Genomic DNA, 21,217 nt, shown 5'->3' on the forward strand with positions numbered 1-21,217 from the left:
GACTACGAGATTTGCTTGGTATCAAGCGGAGAAATCTGCAGATTTATTTTAATAAACTGCAACTCTTTCTGTGAATTCTTTCTTTCACTGTTCAAGCCATGAAATCATATATACACTAACAAGCCAAATCATTATGACTACCAGCCACATTTTGAGCGGTCATTGGTCTAGTGTAAGAGTCACGAGGCCTAGCAGAACCGCTCGCCAGACGGTGACAGGCATTATACTCAATCAGTCAATGTGTTGTTTCTGCGTAGAATGAGGAAGCCCAGCGATATATCAGAGTTTGATGGGAGGATAGCCAAACGGATGGGAACAGGCATATCGAAAACAGAGCAACTTGTTGGGTGTTCACTAGCATCCGTCGTTAGTGTCTTCCCAAGGGGAGAAAACAACAGCGAAACCAACATCAAATGACAAGACCTGCGACGACCACACCTCATCATAGATGTCGGACATCATATATTTATGGCATTTAGTAAAAGAGGGTAGGGTGCAAAATGTGGGACAATTAACAGTAGAATTTATCACTAGACGAACCACGAGTGTGTCTGAGCACATAGTTCACCCTACACTGTTAGATATGAGTCTCCGCAGCCGAATTCCCACATGGGTACCAGTGGTAACCGCACGACATCGTCGATTATGGCTGAAAAGGGCATGTGCAAAACCAGCGAGCAATGACACAACGTTTCATGGTCCAATGAATTACGATACTGCGTACATCATATAGATAGCCAGGTCAGAAACGACCGGTGTCTTGCAGGGAAACAGCTGCTCGAGACGTATATAGTAGGAGGACGACAAGTCGGTGATGTCTTCATCCATTATGACTTGGGGAAGCTTCATATGGTTATCCATGGGTCAAGTGTGCAAGTGGAGGGCACCATGATGTGTCCTATCCATTGGCAGGCCATTCCTAATCATGTACACCCATTCATGTCGGTTATGTTTGCAGCTGACAATGTGTGACTACAATTTATTCTTACATAAAGATGAACATCAAAGTTTAACATTCACAGAAGACGTTGGAAATATTTGCCATCAACTGCTAGGCACAAGTTAACACAACGACACATATTGGAGGCTACTTTGTGCAGTGTTTTGACCAGGGTGTCACTCACTTATCTATTTATATGCCCCTCCAGGTCCTGGATTGTACTTTGGTTGTTTATATACACAATGTTCTTAAGATAGCCCCTACAAACAAAGGTCTGGAGGGCTTAAGTATGACAAACGAGGCGGCTACAAATTTTTAGATATCAATCGATCCCCGAAGAAATCGGCGTAAAGGACTTTGTTCCTAGCCACACCCCGTTAAGCCAAAAACAAAAAGGAAAAGTAAAGAAAAAAGCACAAGTAAATTATTGGTTTCTGCGACAATCCATACTTGAACTATATGTAAGCTTACGTCAGCATCAAAAATAAATTAGTTCTCCAAACATTATTTTCTTAAAATCCAAGCCCACACAGACAAAGCGAAGAGGAAATCAAACAAAATATGACGTATTAATATACATAATACCAGGGTCATTTACGTATAAGATGTGTTTATATTTTAGCTATGATCACACAGATGAAATGAGTAATCCCAAGAAAAGATATGTCATAACGAAACTTAAAATTGAATCAGAATGTCAGCTATTGATCAAAATTTATACCGTATATAGTATATTTAAAAAGAAGGATGATTTACTTTTAATGTTACATAGTATATTCCCATACAAAGATTCAATTTGGGTCATCTTTTCATATATTAAAATTCTTAATTGTCAAATACGTAATGCTCTTTTATATTTCAATCCAGATTAATTTTGATACAGCTTTTAGTGTTTTAAGCAATTTAGCAGCTAATTGAAGTCAATGTGCATGTGTAGCAATACGAATATTACCAATTTGATGGAAACACCTGAAAAAGTGCAACTTTAAGATTACATGGCGTTGGACCGTCTTTCACCCTCGTTGTGAATGATAGAGAGTGGAATAATACACTATTCCGCGTGCAGTGGATCATTCAGTTCCGTGATAAAGGACGGAGGCGAAAATTTGGGCCGGATTCGTCTCTCTGAAACAGACCACAAACCTTCAATTATGTTCAATTCCGGAGATTGGGGACGCCAGGGATGTTTAACTTCATCCTGATGTTCTTCAAAACATGCCGCAACAGCTTCAACTGTATACTGGGCGCATTACCATCATGGAATAGGGGCTACTGTGTCATTGTTCGAAAACAACATCTGGACATGGTCCTCTGAAATGGCGACATAATTAAAGGGAATTACGCTAAATTGTGCATAATTATTAATTGTTATCGTCCATACTGAAGACAACTATTACGAAGATAAGATAAATTTTCTATGATGTTTACAAGCTTCTGCCGGGGCACCACCGCATTACAAACTAAGCAAATTCATCGAAGAATAAGGTAATTCTGTAGACTCCCCTATAAGTATCTATGTGCGGCAAAAATTAATATGAATAATATGTCAGGTTAATTGAGCTCCAAATTGAAAGACATTTCACATTTCTCTTCACTGTAAAATAAATCAAAATGGAATAAAAAGAGTTAGGTACAGTTAACAATTTGTAATACAGTCTAAATTCAAGGGCACACGAAAAAAAGGGGCTCATTGTATTTTTTTGCGAAAAAGCTTATATGGACATCAGCTGTTGGTGCTAGTTTGTACTTCTAAACGCAATACGAATATTGTGAAAAAAAGGTGATTCGTTGCAGAGAAACTTACACAATAAAAACAGCTATACAAGGAAAGAAGCCGCCCATCAACATTTTAAATTGCTTCTCCTGACAAAAGTGTAAAATGTCGATTACCCCTTCTTTCCGTGTACCCTTCAATTACAATGACATGATAGCTGCGCAATGTTACTACCCGCTGCACTGTTAATGTCCTTGGTCTGTTGAACAGTAATATCTATAGACTATGTATAATCACATACCTAGGTATACGTTATACCAGCGTTTCCCAACCGGTGTGCCGCGGCACACTGGTGTGCCGCGAATGGGCCGCTGGTGTGCCGCGAGAAAATCGAAACAAATTATTAATTCTATACGAAAAAAATTGCAAGACAGGGGAAAATGTATATTTATATTTCACATTACTATGAACCTCTACTATAAATCTACAGTTTTAAATTTCATACTGTGTTACTTTTCTGTACATTTTTAATGTTGAAAAACGTATTTATCATTGTCATGACCATTATTACTTCTTTATTGTTGCAGACTATTTCGTAACTTGAAATTTTAACATATCATTCAATAAATTCAACAAAGCAAGCATGCATACAAATTACCTACATTTGTGTTTTAAAAGTATAGGAGATTTGCTTATTTGTTCGTTATTTAGTGATCTTCCCTTTAAGTTAGAGGTTAGATACAGTTTTCGAAAGAGAAAGTGGATTTTTAAAAACCCGAGTCCTATATTTCATTGCTATTGTTTTCTATTTTAAAATTAGAATGAAAAATAAGTATAATGATTTAGCACGGGGGAAAATCAGTGATCGAGCTTTCTTCTCTGTAAGAAGGAAATTAGTAATCACATTAAAATACCACGGTAATTATATATATATATATATATATATATATATATATATATATATATATATATATATATATATATATATATATATATATATATATATATGAGTGTGCCGCGAGAATTCAAATTACACCTGTAGTGTGCCGCAAGTTGAAAAAGGTTGGGAAACGCTGCGTTATACCATAATCGGAAGTACGCATATTTCCAATATGTTCGGAAGAGTAATAAAACGATTTGTTCAATTGCTTCAGGGTTGGATTAGTTACATTGTTTAAAAAGAACTTGGGGAGTGGCAGGAATATAGTATTCAGGGCTTTTCTAATACCAAACTTAAGTCCCCGAACTCTGACTAAAAACTCATTCTTGAGCAACAATGCAATATTTTTTAGAAACTGTGCTTGTGATTGTTTGTTGATGATGTTAGAATATATAAATCAACACTAGATGACAATGAACAATGATGCATTTGCTATGTAAGCAGCAGAGGAGGATGAGAGATGGCGCTGTAAACACTAAGTATTGGGGAGCTTTGCTTTCAGTTTTTATTCAATTTTACTAGGCCTATTTACATTTCAATATTTTTGACAATTTTGTTATTTCTACAATTTTAATATAACATTCTTCAATTTCAATATGTATATACATGCACCGCTTATACATTAACAGTGTGAAAAACAATTATAATTGAAACATGCTAATTCGGCCATTTTGGCACGAGCCATCTTAATACATAATCTTATTCCAAACAATTTTCATTTAAAACAATATTAGTAAAGCAGTCCACAGGGCTCTAACGCCGGGACTTCCTTTATATAAATCTCCCGTAAGAGAGGTAACTGGAACGATGTAAGCAGCAAGAATAAAAGCCGGATGTTCAGTTGAAAACACGCACGAATTCATTTCACCATTTTTCGTGAAACCAAGTTTTGGAAGCCTTGTTCCAGTTATGTGGATATATGAATAGTCAGAATGCTCGGATATGGGCTACAGAGAATTCTGAGAAAGTGGAAGTATGGTGCATAATTTCAAGGAGAAGAATTGTGAGTCTGATTTTTCAACGCTCTGCACCACGGGAGCAGAGGTTTCCTGTTTTGGAAGCTTACTTTGAAGTTAAATTATGCGAATGGGTATAGAGATATTCCATAGGAGATATCCCAACGTTCCTTTACCTGGAAAAACAACAGTGTATGATTTAGTAAAAAAAGTTTCACGAAACAGGAAACGTTGCAGATAAGCCAAGAAGTGGAGGAAGATCAATTTGCAAGCAAGACTTTCTTGTGGATGTTGGTCAAAAATTGTAGAACTCCCCTAGCAAGTCTCTGAGGCAGCTTTCACAAAAGGTAGGAGTGCAAAACGTCTGAAGTTCCGAACACACAAGGTGCAAGTAGTTCAAGAGCTGAGCCTGTTGAACTTCCAGAAATGCATAAATTATTGTCAATGGCTCAACAGAATCATGCGGAATAATGATGTCAACAAACTGAACAAAACATTTTTTCAGTAATGAGACCTGGTTCCATTTATGTGGATATGTAGATAGTCAGAATCTCGGATATAGGCTACGGCAAATTCTGAGAAAGTGGGACTATGGTGCATAATTTCAAGGAGAAGAATTGTGGGTTCGATTTTTTCACTATGAATGTTCTGAATTAACAGTCGTGTTGAAAGAAATCGGACCCCACAATTCTTCTCCTCATCACTCAATTTGAAGCTTTACTTGAGGAAGGTGAACATTACTGTTGGTTCCAACAAAATGGAGCAACAAGCTATACACCAAATGAAGCAATGGAGATGCTCAAACATTTCTTTTTATGACATATCTTTTCTTGGGATTACTCATTTCATCTGTGTGATCATAGCTAAAATATAAACACATCTTATACGTAAATGACCCTGGTATTATGTATATTAATACGTCATATTTTGTTTGATTTCCTCTTCGCTTTGTCTGTGTGGGCTTGGATTTTAAGAAAATAATGTTTGGAGAACTAATTTATTTTTGATGCTGACGTAAGCTTACATATAGTTCAAGTATGGATTGTCGCAGAAACCAATAATTTACTTGTGCTTTTTTCTTTACTTTTCCTTTTTGTTTTTGGCTTAACGGGGTGTGGCTAGGAACAAAGTCCTTTACCCTCTCTGCTCCCTGACTCCCTAAAAACAAAACATCGCATCCGTGTAGTAAAAAGCAAAGCAAAGAAGCGTGCCAAACTATAACATACACTGTGTGATGCGCGCGCGCGAACGTAGCCTGTTTTAGCTCTGTTTTTTTAAAAAAACTCTTTTCTAGTTCCCGCGTATCTTCTTAGCAGTCTTCCGCCTGTTGTAGTGCTTTGCTCCGGAGTCGAGAAGACACGGTTGTATCTGTTAAGGTGTAAGTGTGTGTGTGTGTTTACGCGTTTGAGTGTAGGATTTCGATTTTAATTATATGTATATTGACTGAGGTGTGACATTAAAAAAAAAAAATCCTGTAAGAATGTCAAGTTTCTGGAAGTTGGTGTTTATACTCATTGGAGCACTTCAGTTGGGCGCATTGGCTCAGTTACCACCTGTCGTACGAGTAGGTCAGTAAAATAATATTTTTTAAAATTATTATATTGAACAAATGATTTGTAATCTTACTATACGCATGTCACAAGTACATATCGTCGGAGATACGTCGAAGTCTCAAAATTACACAAGATCTTTTGAAAGTAAATAAATAAATAATAATTAAAACGCTTAAAAGTTTCCCAGTTGCATACATTTAAATGAAATCCACCAAGTTGATGTTTCAGTTTGAATAGGCCTTACTGGGAATAGGGATGGTACTTTTGCCATCGTCAGAGCAGGCCCGAGGATGGGATAAGTGGAGCAATCATCAAAGGGCCCTGGCATAGGAGGAAAAAGTTATACCCTTCAGGAAAAATAAGACTTTTACTATTTCTAGTTCCTCTTGGGATTTAAAATATTTATGAGGAGATGAAGCATCTCAAAGTGCACTCAAAGTGGGAGGTCACTATCATTGATGTGAAAAAGTAAAAAATTGGCGCAAAATAATTTATTCATACTGAATAAGAATTCTCACATCATTGGGCACACAATTTACTTTCGCTGCAGGCCTCGCAAATCGACGAGAGGATCTGGTTGTAGTGCTCAGCACCGGATCCCAATCCAAGTCAAATTTTGTACGTACAGTCTTGTTCAAAAAATCTGGACCACCTCACTGTTTTAAAAGCTGATATTCTGACAACAGTGTATAGGAAATTCTGAAACTTTGACTCGAAATAAAGGCATCAATTGGTTGAAAAAAAACTCCATATTTGTTTGATTTATTTTCAACTGTGGGTTATAGTATATAACTTTCCAAAGAGAGGTGGGGTGATCATATTTTTGAAACAAGACTGTACGTTGGTGAATTTGGCTGGTTTAGAGTTTAACATTTCCTTCAAAATCAGAGGCGGTATGGCATACCACCGCATACCGTCTCACTTCGACCACTGGTCTCAATTCTTGGCTCGTCTGCATCCCAACTAGTTTTGCCCACAAGATGAGATAACACGAGCTATAAAAGTTCCTCGTCTCAACTCGTAAATTTTTGTAGAAATTTCATCTCGATTCTCGAAGAATTCTTTCTAGTCTCGTGTTGATTCTCGGGAAGCTTTTCTTACCTAGTTTTTTTTTTTTAATTTATGTATAAGTAATTTGTTCTGATTTTTCCTAATTTCATCTAGAAGTTAATAGAATCCTTCAGTTTAACGAAAGGGGATGAAATAACAACACTTTAGTGTATTGTATGATTGTAGTGTATTGTGCAATGATTTGTATATCTTTAAACGTTGATAAATTATCTTAATTATGTTCGTACTATCACTTTATCAATTTGTGGTTTTTATGTTATGGATCAGGTAACACTAAAAGAGTAGTTAAGTTGTGAAACTTGAGTGAACTAGTGTTGTCCTCAAGACTCAAGAGTTGTTTCGTCTCGTCTCGATTCCGGACTCGAAAACTTGACGTGACTTGTGATATTTCTCGTCTCGTTTGAAAAGTTACTTCTTGTCTTGTTTTCAAGACTCGAATCGAATTTCTCGTCTGATGAGCAACACTAATCGCTACTCACAATAGCCTAAGATCTTTGCTACAGAGAGGCGAACTACTATTCTGTCACAGAGGTTAGCATTTTACCATAACACTCACGGTCCCTCACGGCATGACTAACCAGCCTTTCCTTGTTAGTATTTGACTATAAAAACTTTTGACTTTTGTCTTTTATCGGCATCTCAAAGCTATGTCACTGCATTCCCCTTATCATTTCATTTGGGTTGGGCTTCGATGCTGGCCAGTGGCGGCGATAACGGCCCTATAGATGCTGCTTTGCTTGAGCTCACGAATCTTAGAGGCTGCCTCAAGTTATGAAACTCGAATCGCATAGATTTTGTTCTACTTCTTAATTTCATGGGGGGTGGGGGAACTAATTACGCTATCATTGGTACTGACTATGGATGGTTAATCCTGAAGATGGTCAGCCATTTTATTTTACTCACCAATCATATAATGGAATAGGTTGTCTGATTTTGCAAATTGAAGTTTTGTCCGTTTTCGGTTCAGTTTCCTTATTCACTGTTATCAACATAATAATCATTGAAATAGTGAGAAAGTCACCGTCAACTCCGGTGGAAGCAAAAACTTTACAGCTGCGTCGTATGGTGTCGCGACAGTTGGTAGTAAATGTTATTGATCGATTTACAGTTCCCGTTTTGTTCCAGGACAAGTGGGTGTTACTCTAACAGCAATAGGTACTTAGGTACGCAATAGTACAGTAATTTAAATATACTTCTTGAACTGTAACACTTGTAGCTTTGAATTCCTTGAGGAACCAGGGTCTTTACTAATAATAAATAAAGATAATGGAACAGAAGATAATAACCGAAGGGGCAGGATTGCATTATGGAAAAAAATGAAATTAAATCTGTGGCTTTTATGTCCAACGGTTATGCCGGCTAGGCTAAAGGAGACGGTGATGATGAGAAATGAATGAAATGGTGGAATGAATAAAGCGGGATGAAACGGGAAAATCCCGAGGAAACCCACGCACACGGTGTTTGTCCACTACAAAGTTCACTTGCGTGGGCTGGGATCGAACCAGGGACCCTATGCACCAGAGCTTCATTTTCGTTTATTGGTCAAATAAGTTACTCAAATACCAAGTGCAAACTTGGATGGCTTCTGGTGCCTCGACCTAAAGTATTCTCTAAAAATTTAATGTTCATCGATTGTACCTAAATTCGACTATTATACGATTTACATATTCGCAAAAGGTTCTTTGTATCGTTTTCAAGCTTTAGGTCATCAAATTTTACAATTTCTATTCTCTTTCTTTTTGGTTAGTCTGGATCTGGAGAGATATTATTTACCTTAAGTTTATTTACTGTTTATTCCTATGAAATTAATTTAAATAACTGGAGCTCTTGACTGTTGCAGAAACAGAGAATTTTGTTTAGATACAGTAAGAAATACGATACCGTAAACAAATAATAAATATCTGTCACTACAACCACATTCAGAGATTTACGCTTCGCCTACACTGGCCTTCTCGATGCAAGAAATCTTTTTCCGGAATTTCTATCTGATCGGAAGTGGAGGAAAAGCACTGCTTCCGGAAGTGCGGCAGCTTTGTCCAGTTCAGTAATAACAAATCTCTATATAGCGAGAAGATGGTAGGAGTCCTTGATTACAAAGCTTCCAATCTTGTATAACGTTTACTAGCAGCGTTCACCCCGCTTCGCTGCGGTCACCCCGCAACGCAATAAACTTTGTTACTTAGATAATTTTTACTTTTTCGCTTTCAAGTGATATGATAAAAACCATAGAAGATTGCAGTAAATGTTAACATTATATCGCCTGTCATTTATGTTAACCCGCCCCGCTTCGCTGCGGTCACCCCGGAACGCAATAAACGTTGTTACTTAGATAATTTTTACTTTTTCGCTTTCAAGTGATATGATAAAAACCATAGTAGATTGCAGTAAATGTTAACATTATATCGCCTGTCATTTATGTTAACCCGCCGAGTGACACGGTCATGCGGGTTGCATATAAATACGTTTATTTTTACCTATGATGAACTAACAAAGGATTTGTACGTTATGGACACTTGAATGGTCAATTATCTCAAGACACTGGTAATTAAAAATTAAAGTGATATGATAAAAACCATCTAGGGTCCAAATCCTAATAACCCCCCAAAAATGAAAGAAATTGGTTCAGCCGTATTAGCGTGATGAGGGAACAAAGGATTTGTGCGTTCTCTTTTATATATAAGACTAGCAGCGTTCACCCCGCTTCGCTGCGGTCACCCCGGAACGCAATAAACTTTGTTACTTAGATAATTTTTACTTTTTCGCTTTCAAGTGATATGATAAAAACCATAGAAGATTGCAGTAAATGTTAACATTATATCGCCTGTCATTTATGTTAACCCGCCCCGCTTCGCTGCGGTCACCCCGGAACGCAATAAACTTTGTTACTTAGATAATTTTTACTTTTTCGCTTTCAAGTGATATGATAAAAACCATAGTAGATTGCAGTAAATGTTAACATTATATCGCCTGTCATTTATGTTAACCCGCCGAGTGACACGGTCATGCGGGTTGCATATAAATACGTTTATTTTTACCTTGATGAACTAACAAAGGATTTGTACGTTATGGACACTTGAATGGTCAATTATCTCAAGACACTGGTAATTAAAAATTAAAGTGATATGATAAAAACCATCTAGGGTCCAAATCCTAATAACCCCCCAAAAATGAAAGAAATTGGTTCAGCCGTATTAGCGTGATGAGGGAACAAAGGATTTGTGCGTTCTCTTTTATATATAAGACTAGCAGCGTTCACCCCGCTTCGCTGCGGTCACCCCGGAACGCAATAAACTTTGTTACTTAGATAATTTTTACTGTAGTTATCCGTATTCCATACATGGACATAGATACTGAGATTAGATTTTTTAAAGATTAAAAGTGTTTTCGAGGTTAACAGATTTTTTGGTTAAATCTCAAAAATATTTGTGAGGTTAAAACCTCATATTCTTGGGGGATGGAAGGGTGTATAAAGCTTAGAGTATTGTTGTTATTTAAATTGATGCCAAACAGATATATTTCCTAGAGATTATTTTTTTTTTGTTTATTTTTCAAAAATATTAGTGAGGTTTACATACTTGGGGTCTATTTTACATACTTAGGGTATGAGAGGGTATATGCCTCACATACTTAGGGTATAAGGGTGTACGCAAAGTCTAGTGTGTTGTTGTTTGTCATCAGTTTAACCTCAAATATAAGAAATATATAATCACAAATAAATAAATAAAAATTGAAATTAAAATCTCAACTACCAGCATAGATTCATTCATAAATATAAATTTCGTGTGATCCACTTTCCTGCATTTACCAGAGTTTATTACCGTATTGATTAAATTGATTTCTACAATTATTATTATTATTATTATTATTATTATTATTATTATTATTATTATTATTATTATTATTATTATTATTATTATTATTATTATTAAATAGTCAGTTAAGTGATTGAGTTAAACACAGGTCTCCCTAGTTGGTAATGTTACATACTCGCCGTTACTCTCTTTTGTTTTCAGGAAATATATTTATATGTATATGATGATATATCATTTGATATGATTTCTCTAATTCTAACGTAGTCGTTTTCAGATTTATTACAGTATCACATTGTTGAGATAGAAGTACTTTCATAATATCAAATATTTCTATTCTTAATACACAAGGCTCGTAATGTAGAGATCTGACCATCAACAAATCTTCAAAATTGTTTCTAAGATAAAAGTCTGGAAATTTAGATATGGTTACGTAATATATATATATATATATATATATATATATATATATATATATATATATATATATATATATATATATATATATATATATATATATATATGTGTGTGTGTGTGTGTGTATGTATGTATGTATGTATGTATTTCAGAAAAAAACACACTAGTTGGACTTAAAGCACTTCTTTCTCATATATGAGAGCAGAACGTGGAATATGGTTCTTATTTATGAAATCAACTTGTATAATGAAAAAGTTAAAATTTAGATTAAAAAAAAAAAAAAAACTTTTAACGTCTTATTCATGAAGCAGAGTTTGTTTTTACAAGGTCCATAGAACAAATAACACTAAGAATTGAAAGTAAATAGTTTGGTGTATTGATTAGTCATTTGTTAAATGAGGTTACATTTAAGATGACTAGTAAAAGCTCGAAACTAAAGCAATGTTTATTCGTAGTTACTTCTTCCCATGGCTTCAAAATAAATTGAGTATTCGTGGTGATGGTGGATGTATGTTTCATATAAATTAGATTAATCATGATACTGGATCATTCTTTCAATATATATATCTTCAGTGCCATTGAGAACAGGTTACACAAAACGGGGAAACGATGGCTCAGTGCTTAAAAAACAACGATGATAATGTTCCCTTTGATGGTCTAGTGTCTGGCGAGTATGCCTTTAATGCACGAGGTCTCGGATTCAATTCCCGGCGGGAGAGCATGTGTGGAATTTCAACTATCCTTGATATTTCTCTATTCGTGTCCCTGTTGTGGTGAAATCACTGGAAATTAAGTCAATCGAGTAACTGAGGGATGTTTTAAAAAAAATATTGGTAGAGTGTTCACCTCTGGTGCGTTTGGTCCCAGGTTCGAGGTCAGCTTGCGTCAAGTGGCCTTTGTGGTGGACAAACAGCGTGTACGTGTTTTTTTTATCGTTGTTCTCCTGTTCCTCCCACTTTCTCTATTCCGCCATTTTATTAATTTTCATCAACTCCATCCCCTTTAGCCTATACGGCTTAATCGTGGGACGTAAAAACTGAAATATTTCAATTCTATTTTATTTACAGGTTAAACAAAAATACTTGTATGAATTTTGTCCAGATTGACATACGAGTATCTCCTGTATTGTCTATTTCCTCAATAAATGGCAGCGGTAGTTAAATATTTATACATAATATTCCTTTCAGATGAGAAGAAAGGAGCCATAGAATTTCAGAATTTTTCAACTATTCTACCCATAGAAAAATGCCAAGTGGTGCTAACTTACTTTTATCCAAGTTTTAGTGAAATTACATATATGCCCTTACCCACTTTTTTTCCCCTTGAAACACAGGAGCTGTACAGGAACTAAATAATACAATATTTCTATTTTATAATTTTAATAATGAACTTCGTGATTGTAGTCTTAATTGAAGGTAGTCTTAGTTAATAAATCAGAAATAAATAGACATAAACCTCTTAACCACTTTTCAGATCTTTAATTTAAGGAAAATGACAACGTTTAATACTACATTTCGTCTGCTATTACAAGAAGTTGATGGTAAGATCATGAGAGATTCTGTTTATATATATATAGAATTCTGAAATCATGCTTGAGATGAGGGGAAAGCTACCCAACCGCACGTACGTCTATCAGTAGGAGTGACTTTCTACTTCCGGTCGTTTATAGCTGAAATTCCAATGAAAAAAAGTATTTGACTTCTTGGCACGTTTGTCGTATGTCCAGAGTGAGCTAAAGGTTATAGATAGAATACGTTACTTTTCCATCTTCCATCTCTTTAATCAATATGGAAGAAGAGTTTTAAGATGTGACCGGGAAAACGATGATCGTATATTGGTATCTTGAGATTTCAGGTGTTATGTGTACAAATTGTACAAGTAAATTCGTTGATTCTCGTGAAGTCAGACAGATTATCTCTATAGCAAGATTTAGTTGATACACTTACATATTTGAGATGTATATTATGATATAATTATATTGTTAGACTAGATTGTCTTTAAAATGTGAAACTGGGACAATATAACAATTACTATTCTTATTCTCGGGAGGTAACATATATCATCATCATCATCATAGGTAATCATTGTCAATCCACTGCTAGGTGATGGTCTTTCCTCTATCTTGATCAATTCTTTCGTAGGTTACTCAGCAGTATCATTTCGTCAAGTCACATTGAATGAGGGTGTTTTTATGTCATTTCTTGTCCCTTGGTACAGTAAAAACTGCTTTTATCTGTCGGTCATCATTTCTTCTTTCAATATGTTCACTCTGCTGCCGTTTCAACGCCTTTATTTTCATAATATCCGTCACTTCTATCATGTTTCTGATTCATGTGATTCTTTTCCTATATTTGCGGATAATTCTTTACATACTTCGTTGGGTAGTTTGCAAACGGTGAATGTCTGATTTTGTTACTATCTACGTATCCAATCTATTTGTCGAAACAGGAAAAATACATGCATTGAAAATTTTAAGCTTTACACATATTGACTTTTCAATATATAAAAGTAACCAAGAAAATTCTGTCGCTTTTTCGCCCACCACCTTCGAACATCGACATGTCACCGAACACGTAAACTAAAGATCAAAAATAGTCCCCATCAACATCGACGATCTTCTGCCAACGTTCTGGAAGGCCATGGATTCCATCGCGGTAGAATTTGGTGGGTATCAACTGCATTTTGCACCTCTACGAGGGATTTGAACTGGTTTCCTATAAGGTGATTGTCCAAGGAATAAAGCAGGTGATAATCGGACGGTATAATATCTGGGGAGTATGGTGGATGCAATAGTGTTTCCCATCCAAGGTGTAGAATAGTGTCCTGGGTCATCCTAGTCACGTGGGGCTTAACGTTGTCCTGTAACAGAAGGACCCCATTGCGATTCAGAAGTACTGGCTACAGAGTTTAGTAGACAACGGCTCAACTGTTGACAGTACACAGTTTCATTGATGCTCTGACCATCTTTTAGCAGTTCCCGATACACGATGCCGCAAACAGTCTACCAAACACACAGGAGGACCTTCTGGTGCAGTGTTGGTTTCGGCTGTTTTGGAACCAATTCATGGGATGCTAACCAATGATGACGGTGCCGTGGAGCTTCGTAGAGGACCCACTTCTCATCATATGTCAACACCCTGTCCAGAACTCCTTCCTCAGACGAGACAGCCAAGAAACACAGCTGTCTGCTAGCGTTACTTTCTGGTCCGGAGTCAAATCATGTGGGACCCATCGACCGAACTTCTTGTGCTTCCCAAGTTGATGGAGATGCTGCCGAATGGTTTCTCCACTCACACTGAATTGTAGTCCCAGTTGTTCACATGTCTGGCCTCTGTTCGCCTCAATTCCTGCTTGAAGATCTTTATTTTGTACATGTGTTGGTTTTCCGGCACGTGGTGCGTCTTCGAGTATTTTGTCACCATCCTTAAAATTGTTAAACCACTGCTGCATTGTCTGTGTAGTTACGACACCCTCACTGGCATATCTTCCGCTCCGCTGCAGCGGCGTTTGATCCCAATTTGAACTTGTACATCATACATGCCCTTATGACGTTCTGTTGAGGTCCCATGTTCACTCTGTCCTTACGAAAGTTCATGGTGTAACTGAACTGCTACAACCAGGTAGTATGTTGGATATACCCACACCAACAACTGACCTTCTCCTTATCTCCATTCGCATTCAACTCACGGTGTGAGGGTCAATTGAACACAGACCTCCACAAAATGCGACAGAACTTTCTTGGTTATTGAAGGCCTTGATATCCTATCAACATACGTACGAGCAACTCGGGCGAACATAATAAGCACCATTTTCGGTGAAAATCAGTTATTAGGAAAAATGCATTTCCTAATGTAAAAATATATAATGTAAAAATCTAGATTTTTACACATCATTTTATAGGAAATAATAGTATTTCATGAAAAGTAGTTAAACAAAGTATGTATGAAAAATTCACTTGCAGGAGTAAAAGTGGATCTGAAAAGGTAGGAAGACGTATGACATCATGCCGTCCCCTGTGCCTATCTTTGCACATTGTAATTTTTTAGGAAGTGGGAGGACGCCATAGATATTTTTGGAAGTCGGAGAACGACATCCTTATGCATTCCCCCTCACTTCTACCCCTCGTCAGGGATAAAAGTACGGGAGAACGCAGGGGAGGCCGTCCCCTTATCTGCGAAAAATTTGTACTGCGTCCTCCCAGTTCTTAAAAAAAATTCAATGGGCAAAGATTGGCAGGGGGACGGCGGGACGTCATGCCATTATCTACCGCCCCCCTACTTTTTCAGATTCACTTTTACCCCTGCCCCTCCTTGTACGTGCATTCCAGCGTCTCAGTACCCGGGCCCCCAAACGACTTCATGGTTCCTACCAACGAAATCCGTCTGTTAAGTGTTTTACATGAAAAATATTTATAATAGACCAAGTTGAGGTGCTCATTTTTCGCACCGGGAGAGTAAGGTTTAATGAGTATTAAACTGGAAATTTGAATATTGGAAAAATTGTTCTCCCTCCCCCCTTTCTTTACAAGCGAAATTTTCGAAAACACTGCAACACATGTTCACCTATATTTTATTATGATTTTATATAGGAGCTCAACTTCAAGTGAACCCTCACTTTAGGCATTTTCTGTATGAAGAATCAAATATTTTACTACTAGAAATTGTCCTTACTACGAGCCGAATTTCTGAAGAGTCTGAAACACGTTTTCGAAATATTTTCATTAAGAGTTTAAATACCGAATTTCACACATATAACCTGAATACATAATCGATTTGGCAGTTTGACAATAAAGAGTCGAAATTTGTAATATATAACGTCACATGAGAACGAGAGGAACGTAACTCCAAAAATGCAGTTTTCGTTCTCTTCATGCATAGACATAATTTTGAAAGCCTCACTTGGTGTAAATGGAACGTAACGTCATCTGTTCTCCTTGTCGATCATCTGTTGTAATGTAGCATAATTATCATCTTATTAAAAACACATCCATTTAAAAAAAATCCTTCCTTATTCATTGTTTTCATGGTAAAATGACTTTCCTGACATAATACAATATTTGTGTTATGTTTCTACTTAAAGTACTATGACTTTAATGCAGATCGGTGAATCATTTTTATTCTTTCACATAATATAGACAGGAAAGATAAAATTCTTAAGCCTCGTCAACATATTACAATAATTACGAACTTTCCAAATGCAAATTAATTAATGCAGTAGTGATCAGTGGCATAGTCAGGAACATATCGGGGAAAGTACTAATAATTGGCATTATGAAGAAGCGCGTTTGCATACATATACGTATACCAAGAATAACCGGCTGAAATGTGGTCATATGATCGCCCAGAATACTTCATGGGCTCTTGCGATAAGAAATTAGTATGTTCTTTCAATACACAGAGGTGATGCGAGTTGTAGGAAAAACATAAATAAACTAAGTGACAAAGTTATCAAACCTTTACGATGCACCACTGGCGGAAGATCATTTGGTCAGATGAGTCGACATTTACACTATTTCTGACTTCTGATTGAATTTACGTGTGGAGAACGCCATCCCAATGTTTGTTAGCACGCGTGAAACATGGCGGGGTTTTCGTCATGATATCGACAGCTATATCGTGGTATTCTGCAAGACCCGTCTTTACCCTGCAAAATCATGTCACTCACAACGACTACGTGATCAATTTGAGTGACCATGATCCAATGTCTCTTCCCTGATGATATTTTTTAAAGATGACAACACCCTCGTCACACAACTCACACTGCGCAGGACTGGTTTTTAAGCACAAGTTGCACATCTGCTATCCAATCTCCTGATCTCAATATTAATGAGCTCTTGTAGTCCGTGATGGAAAGGAAGGTTCGAGCACGTTATTCATCACCGTAATCGGTAAAGGAACTTGCAGAGGTTTTGCAAGAAGAGTCCATACAAGATTCGCTGGTAATTGTACAGGATTTGAATTTATCCACTTCAAGAAGACTATAAGCAGTTCTGCACGCCAAAGGTCGTCCTACGCCATATTAGCCTCAGATGGACGCATTTTGTCGAGTGTTTTCATATTTTAGTCCGCCCCCTATACTTTCTAAAGGCGATATTTTCGAATCAAGATAGCCTCAACTCTTGTCTCGTGGGCTAGTAATAGTGAACAACATCCTGTGGCAATTGGGGAGTTGCGAATACTAAACAATGATCTAAACAGCTAAGAGTTATCTGGTAAACAATAGCCTGGGTGGGCTATAGTGCCAAGGAGTTTAATTTATTCTACTATAACAGAATCAGTGCAAAATACTAAAAATTCAGAAAAAACTTCATAATCAACATGTTCAACTTTGATTTTTAAAGAAAGAGAGAGAGAGAGGAAAAAACATGACGATTAAATTCAAATTTGTGTAATGTCTACAGCATCAATTCGGAATCAGTTTAGTGCAGGGATGCAAATAAGCAACAACATTTTACTAGCCCAAGGAAAAAAAAAACTATTAGCCGATATCCCACAATAGAAATCATTTACTTACCTTCGATAAGATATTGAATACTCGCCCGCACCAATTTTTGAAGCACTCGCTCCGGGCGAGTGGTTATTTGCATCCCTGGTTTAGCTGGTACTTTTGTACCAGCATCCAGCTGACCGGTGTTTGATTCTCCGACAACTAAATGTTCTTTCCTTTTGCAAGAAAGCACGAAACAAGTAGACTACATAGCACCAGGTCGCTCCTTCAAACAAATTTAATCGAAAAAACTGCATACACGGTGGGGTTTAATATTTGGTTGGTGCTAGTTTGACAAGAGGATTTGTTCATCAATATTAACCAAATTTTCTTTCTGCGTATCATATAGTAAAAGATTCACCAGATCCTTTACTTATTAATAAGTGGATATTGTGATTTTATTATTCTGAATGCGCAAAATTTCTTTATCGGTTAATTAGATAACAGCTAAATTTAACATATTTCGAGGAATGAGTCATGTATGTCTGCATTGTAAAGATAAAAAGACATCAACAAGAAAGTCAATAGTCTGGTGAATAGCAAGTTTACTGATGGCAATGTTCCAGAAAGACACGTGTCCAACGAAATAAGTCTACAGTGTAAAGCTGTCCCCATTTTTTACTTAGCCAAATGTTACATACTCTACTTACATCTTGCGAAACAATAACACTCTGTAGACTTTCCTTCCCATACTGAAAACTGAGACCAGATTTGAAAAAAGGGTAAAAAAATGTACGTACATGAAAGATTCTTTTGGCAAACGGAGTATCACACGTTGTGGATAAAGCAGTTATTATCTTTTGACTATTACAGGAATAGTGATCATTATTCAGTAGCACCTGCTCAAGTACAGCAGCCAATTTAATCTATATGAGCATCATCTTCATATAGAAAAGACAACTCATTACGGACTATTTTAGACGGAAGAGTTAGTAATATAATTAGACAAAGTGGAACTGTTTTACAATACAATCTTCCTGACAAGTGTTGCTTACGTGTAATGCATTTCAATATTTGGAGGTGAAATGGTATCTAACAAAGAGAATACGGGCAAAATATCAAAATACGAGGTGAAGTCAAAAAGTAAATGGACGTAATTTCTGGCACTAGGGGTTGGTAACGCACCTAGTATCCAGCGCTGACTTAGTGTCGTCTGCAACACTTCTACTCAACGTGTCACTCTTATTCCCGCGTTAGTCGTTGAAGTGTAACAGACCGTTAAACGTGGCAAATCCATAGTCAATCTGCACCAAGGAGGAAATGAGGGCAGTGATTCGTTTTTTTTTTTTTTTTCGGAAGATGTTAAACACAACCGTAAAGTGTATGCAGAGTGGCGCGAAAGAATTGTCAGCGCAGCATAAGATACAAAGGTACAGGTGCGACCGAAATTTTTTCTTCTCGACGGAATCAAAAAAAGCTTGTACAACTTTGGGAAAAGTGTGTTGAAGTGCCGAGAGATTGTGTAGAAAAATAATGTATGTTTCAGTTTTCTATCATTAGAACAAATGATAGAAAGTCCCTCTCAGAAGTCCCTTCACTTTTTGACTTCTCCTCATACTGGATATTATATGTTGATTAAAACTTGCAGTAAGAGGAAGTAACCGTGGATACGCTTTTTTTAATTAACATTCTTTTGCAATTTTTCGAATTAATGACAAAACAATGAACAATATCAAAATTTGTATTTCATAATAGGTAGCATAAACGAAATGGTCAGTCTTTAAGATATTGTTTACAGCTTCATATTTTCATTATATATTGTATGACGTAATTAGCCCAATCTGCTGGGCTAGTGAACGTGGTCCCAGGTTCGAATCCCGGTAGGAGAACAATGATGTGATTTCCGTGCTATAATGAACGTCAAACTTCAAATAACATATACTGTACACCTATGACAGACACCTGAATTATCAATGGGAAGCAATAAGCCCTATAGCAAATGCACTAATCTACTTTGCTTCAAAAATACTTCCTAAGTAGTATATCGTGTGAAACCCAAATTTGATTGTGGTCGGTTTACTTTTGTTATTTTGAAAATAATAATAATAATTTAAAACCGAAGAAACCACAATGACTTCCAACATGCTAGTCGGTGTGATTGTAGTTTACATTGGGGCTGTTAACGGTAATGGAACCGATAGGGATAAATATGCTGTACCGGGGTATTTGTTACCAAATAATGATTTTGGACACGGCATTGGAAAAGACTTCCTGGCGCGTTATTAGTGCCATACTAAAAAGTTCGACTAACATATGTTTACTACAGTAGTCAGGCCTTTAACGCTAATCATATGCCAAAACGACTCTGCATAAGGCAGAGAATGTCTTGATCAATACTGATGTCACTGTCTGACAAATCTGCCATTTGAAAATGAGGAACATCTGACTCACTACTGCTTGATTCTTCCTTGCTTCATTTGAATTTATTGCGTGTGGTTACTGATTGACTTGCTTTAATAGATTTACGATTACCTGCTCTCTTTTTCACTAGTAATGACTATTTATGAGAAGAAGTGATTAGTTTGGCACTATGCTGTCTGGAAGATCTTCGCCCAGAAATCGTTGACGCATACTGAGGTAAAGGGGTGATATAAATTAGGGAAACAGTAAAATCTGAGATTTCGGATGTTTCGGTGCGTGGAATTTTACTTTGTGTGAAAGGCTTCTTAACAGAAATAAGCCTATCTGATCAGCCCAAGCTCGAGGAAGAGAAGAAGTACTTCGTTGATCGATCTTGACCATCGAGTTTTGAAATTCAGAGTTCCTTGAGCAGTATGAGCTCGAAAATAGGGGTTGATGAAGTCCATATTGATTATCTCCTAAAGCACATCTATTGCAAGGATAGAATCTACAAGTTTGAAATCCACTTGTAGATATCTCCAAGCTAGCAGTACAATTGTAAGCTTTAGCGAACAATTCTGCCAACGTAGTGGGTTACAACACGGCGTGGATTGTTTCTTAGGAATGTTTTAATTTTTTGTGCGTAGCATGTCTTTAAGGACCCATGTAGGAAATGTGCAATGGTTCCATTGCATGCGTTGAGGGAAGAGTAAGACATAACATTCTCACAATTCTGACATTATTTTTTGTGCCATATCAATTACTGTAAGATTTCTAGTGTGAGAATTGTGGCGATCTACAACTAATAAAATGGGATCATCTGGATCGGGTTTTGTGAAATTCATAAAATGTTCCATCCATTTCATGAATAAATCACTCTGAATCCACCCGGATTTGTGACAACCCCATATGGAACCTATTGGTGCTCCTTCCATTAGCTCAGGCTTTATATGTATTCACGGAAAAATTATCGTGTCACATATGGTCGCAT

At 36.8% G+C, this 21,217-nt stretch overlaps 1 protein-coding gene across 1 annotated transcript in view; it reads left to right on the forward strand.

The window, feature by feature from the left end:
* Window positions 1-5,761: 5,761 nt before the first annotated feature.
* Window positions 5,762-21,217, forward strand: part of LOC145688411 (glutamate receptor ionotropic, kainate 3-like) — a 98,839-nt gene continuing 83,383 nt past the window's right edge. Inside the window, exon 1 of the mRNA XM_081762603.1 lies at window positions 5,762-6,118. Coding sequence (XP_081618729.1) covers window positions 6,031-6,118 — 88 coding nt within the window. The 5' untranslated portion in view covers window positions 5,762-6,030. The remainder of the gene's footprint in view (window positions 6,119-21,217) is intronic.

Source organism: Thermobia domestica, chromosome 1, assembly GCF_964235325.1.
Source record: "Thermobia domestica chromosome 1, izTheDome1.hap1.1, whole genome shotgun sequence".
Classification (NCBI taxonomy): Eukaryota; Metazoa; Arthropoda; class Insecta; order Zygentoma; family Lepismatidae; genus Thermobia; species Thermobia domestica.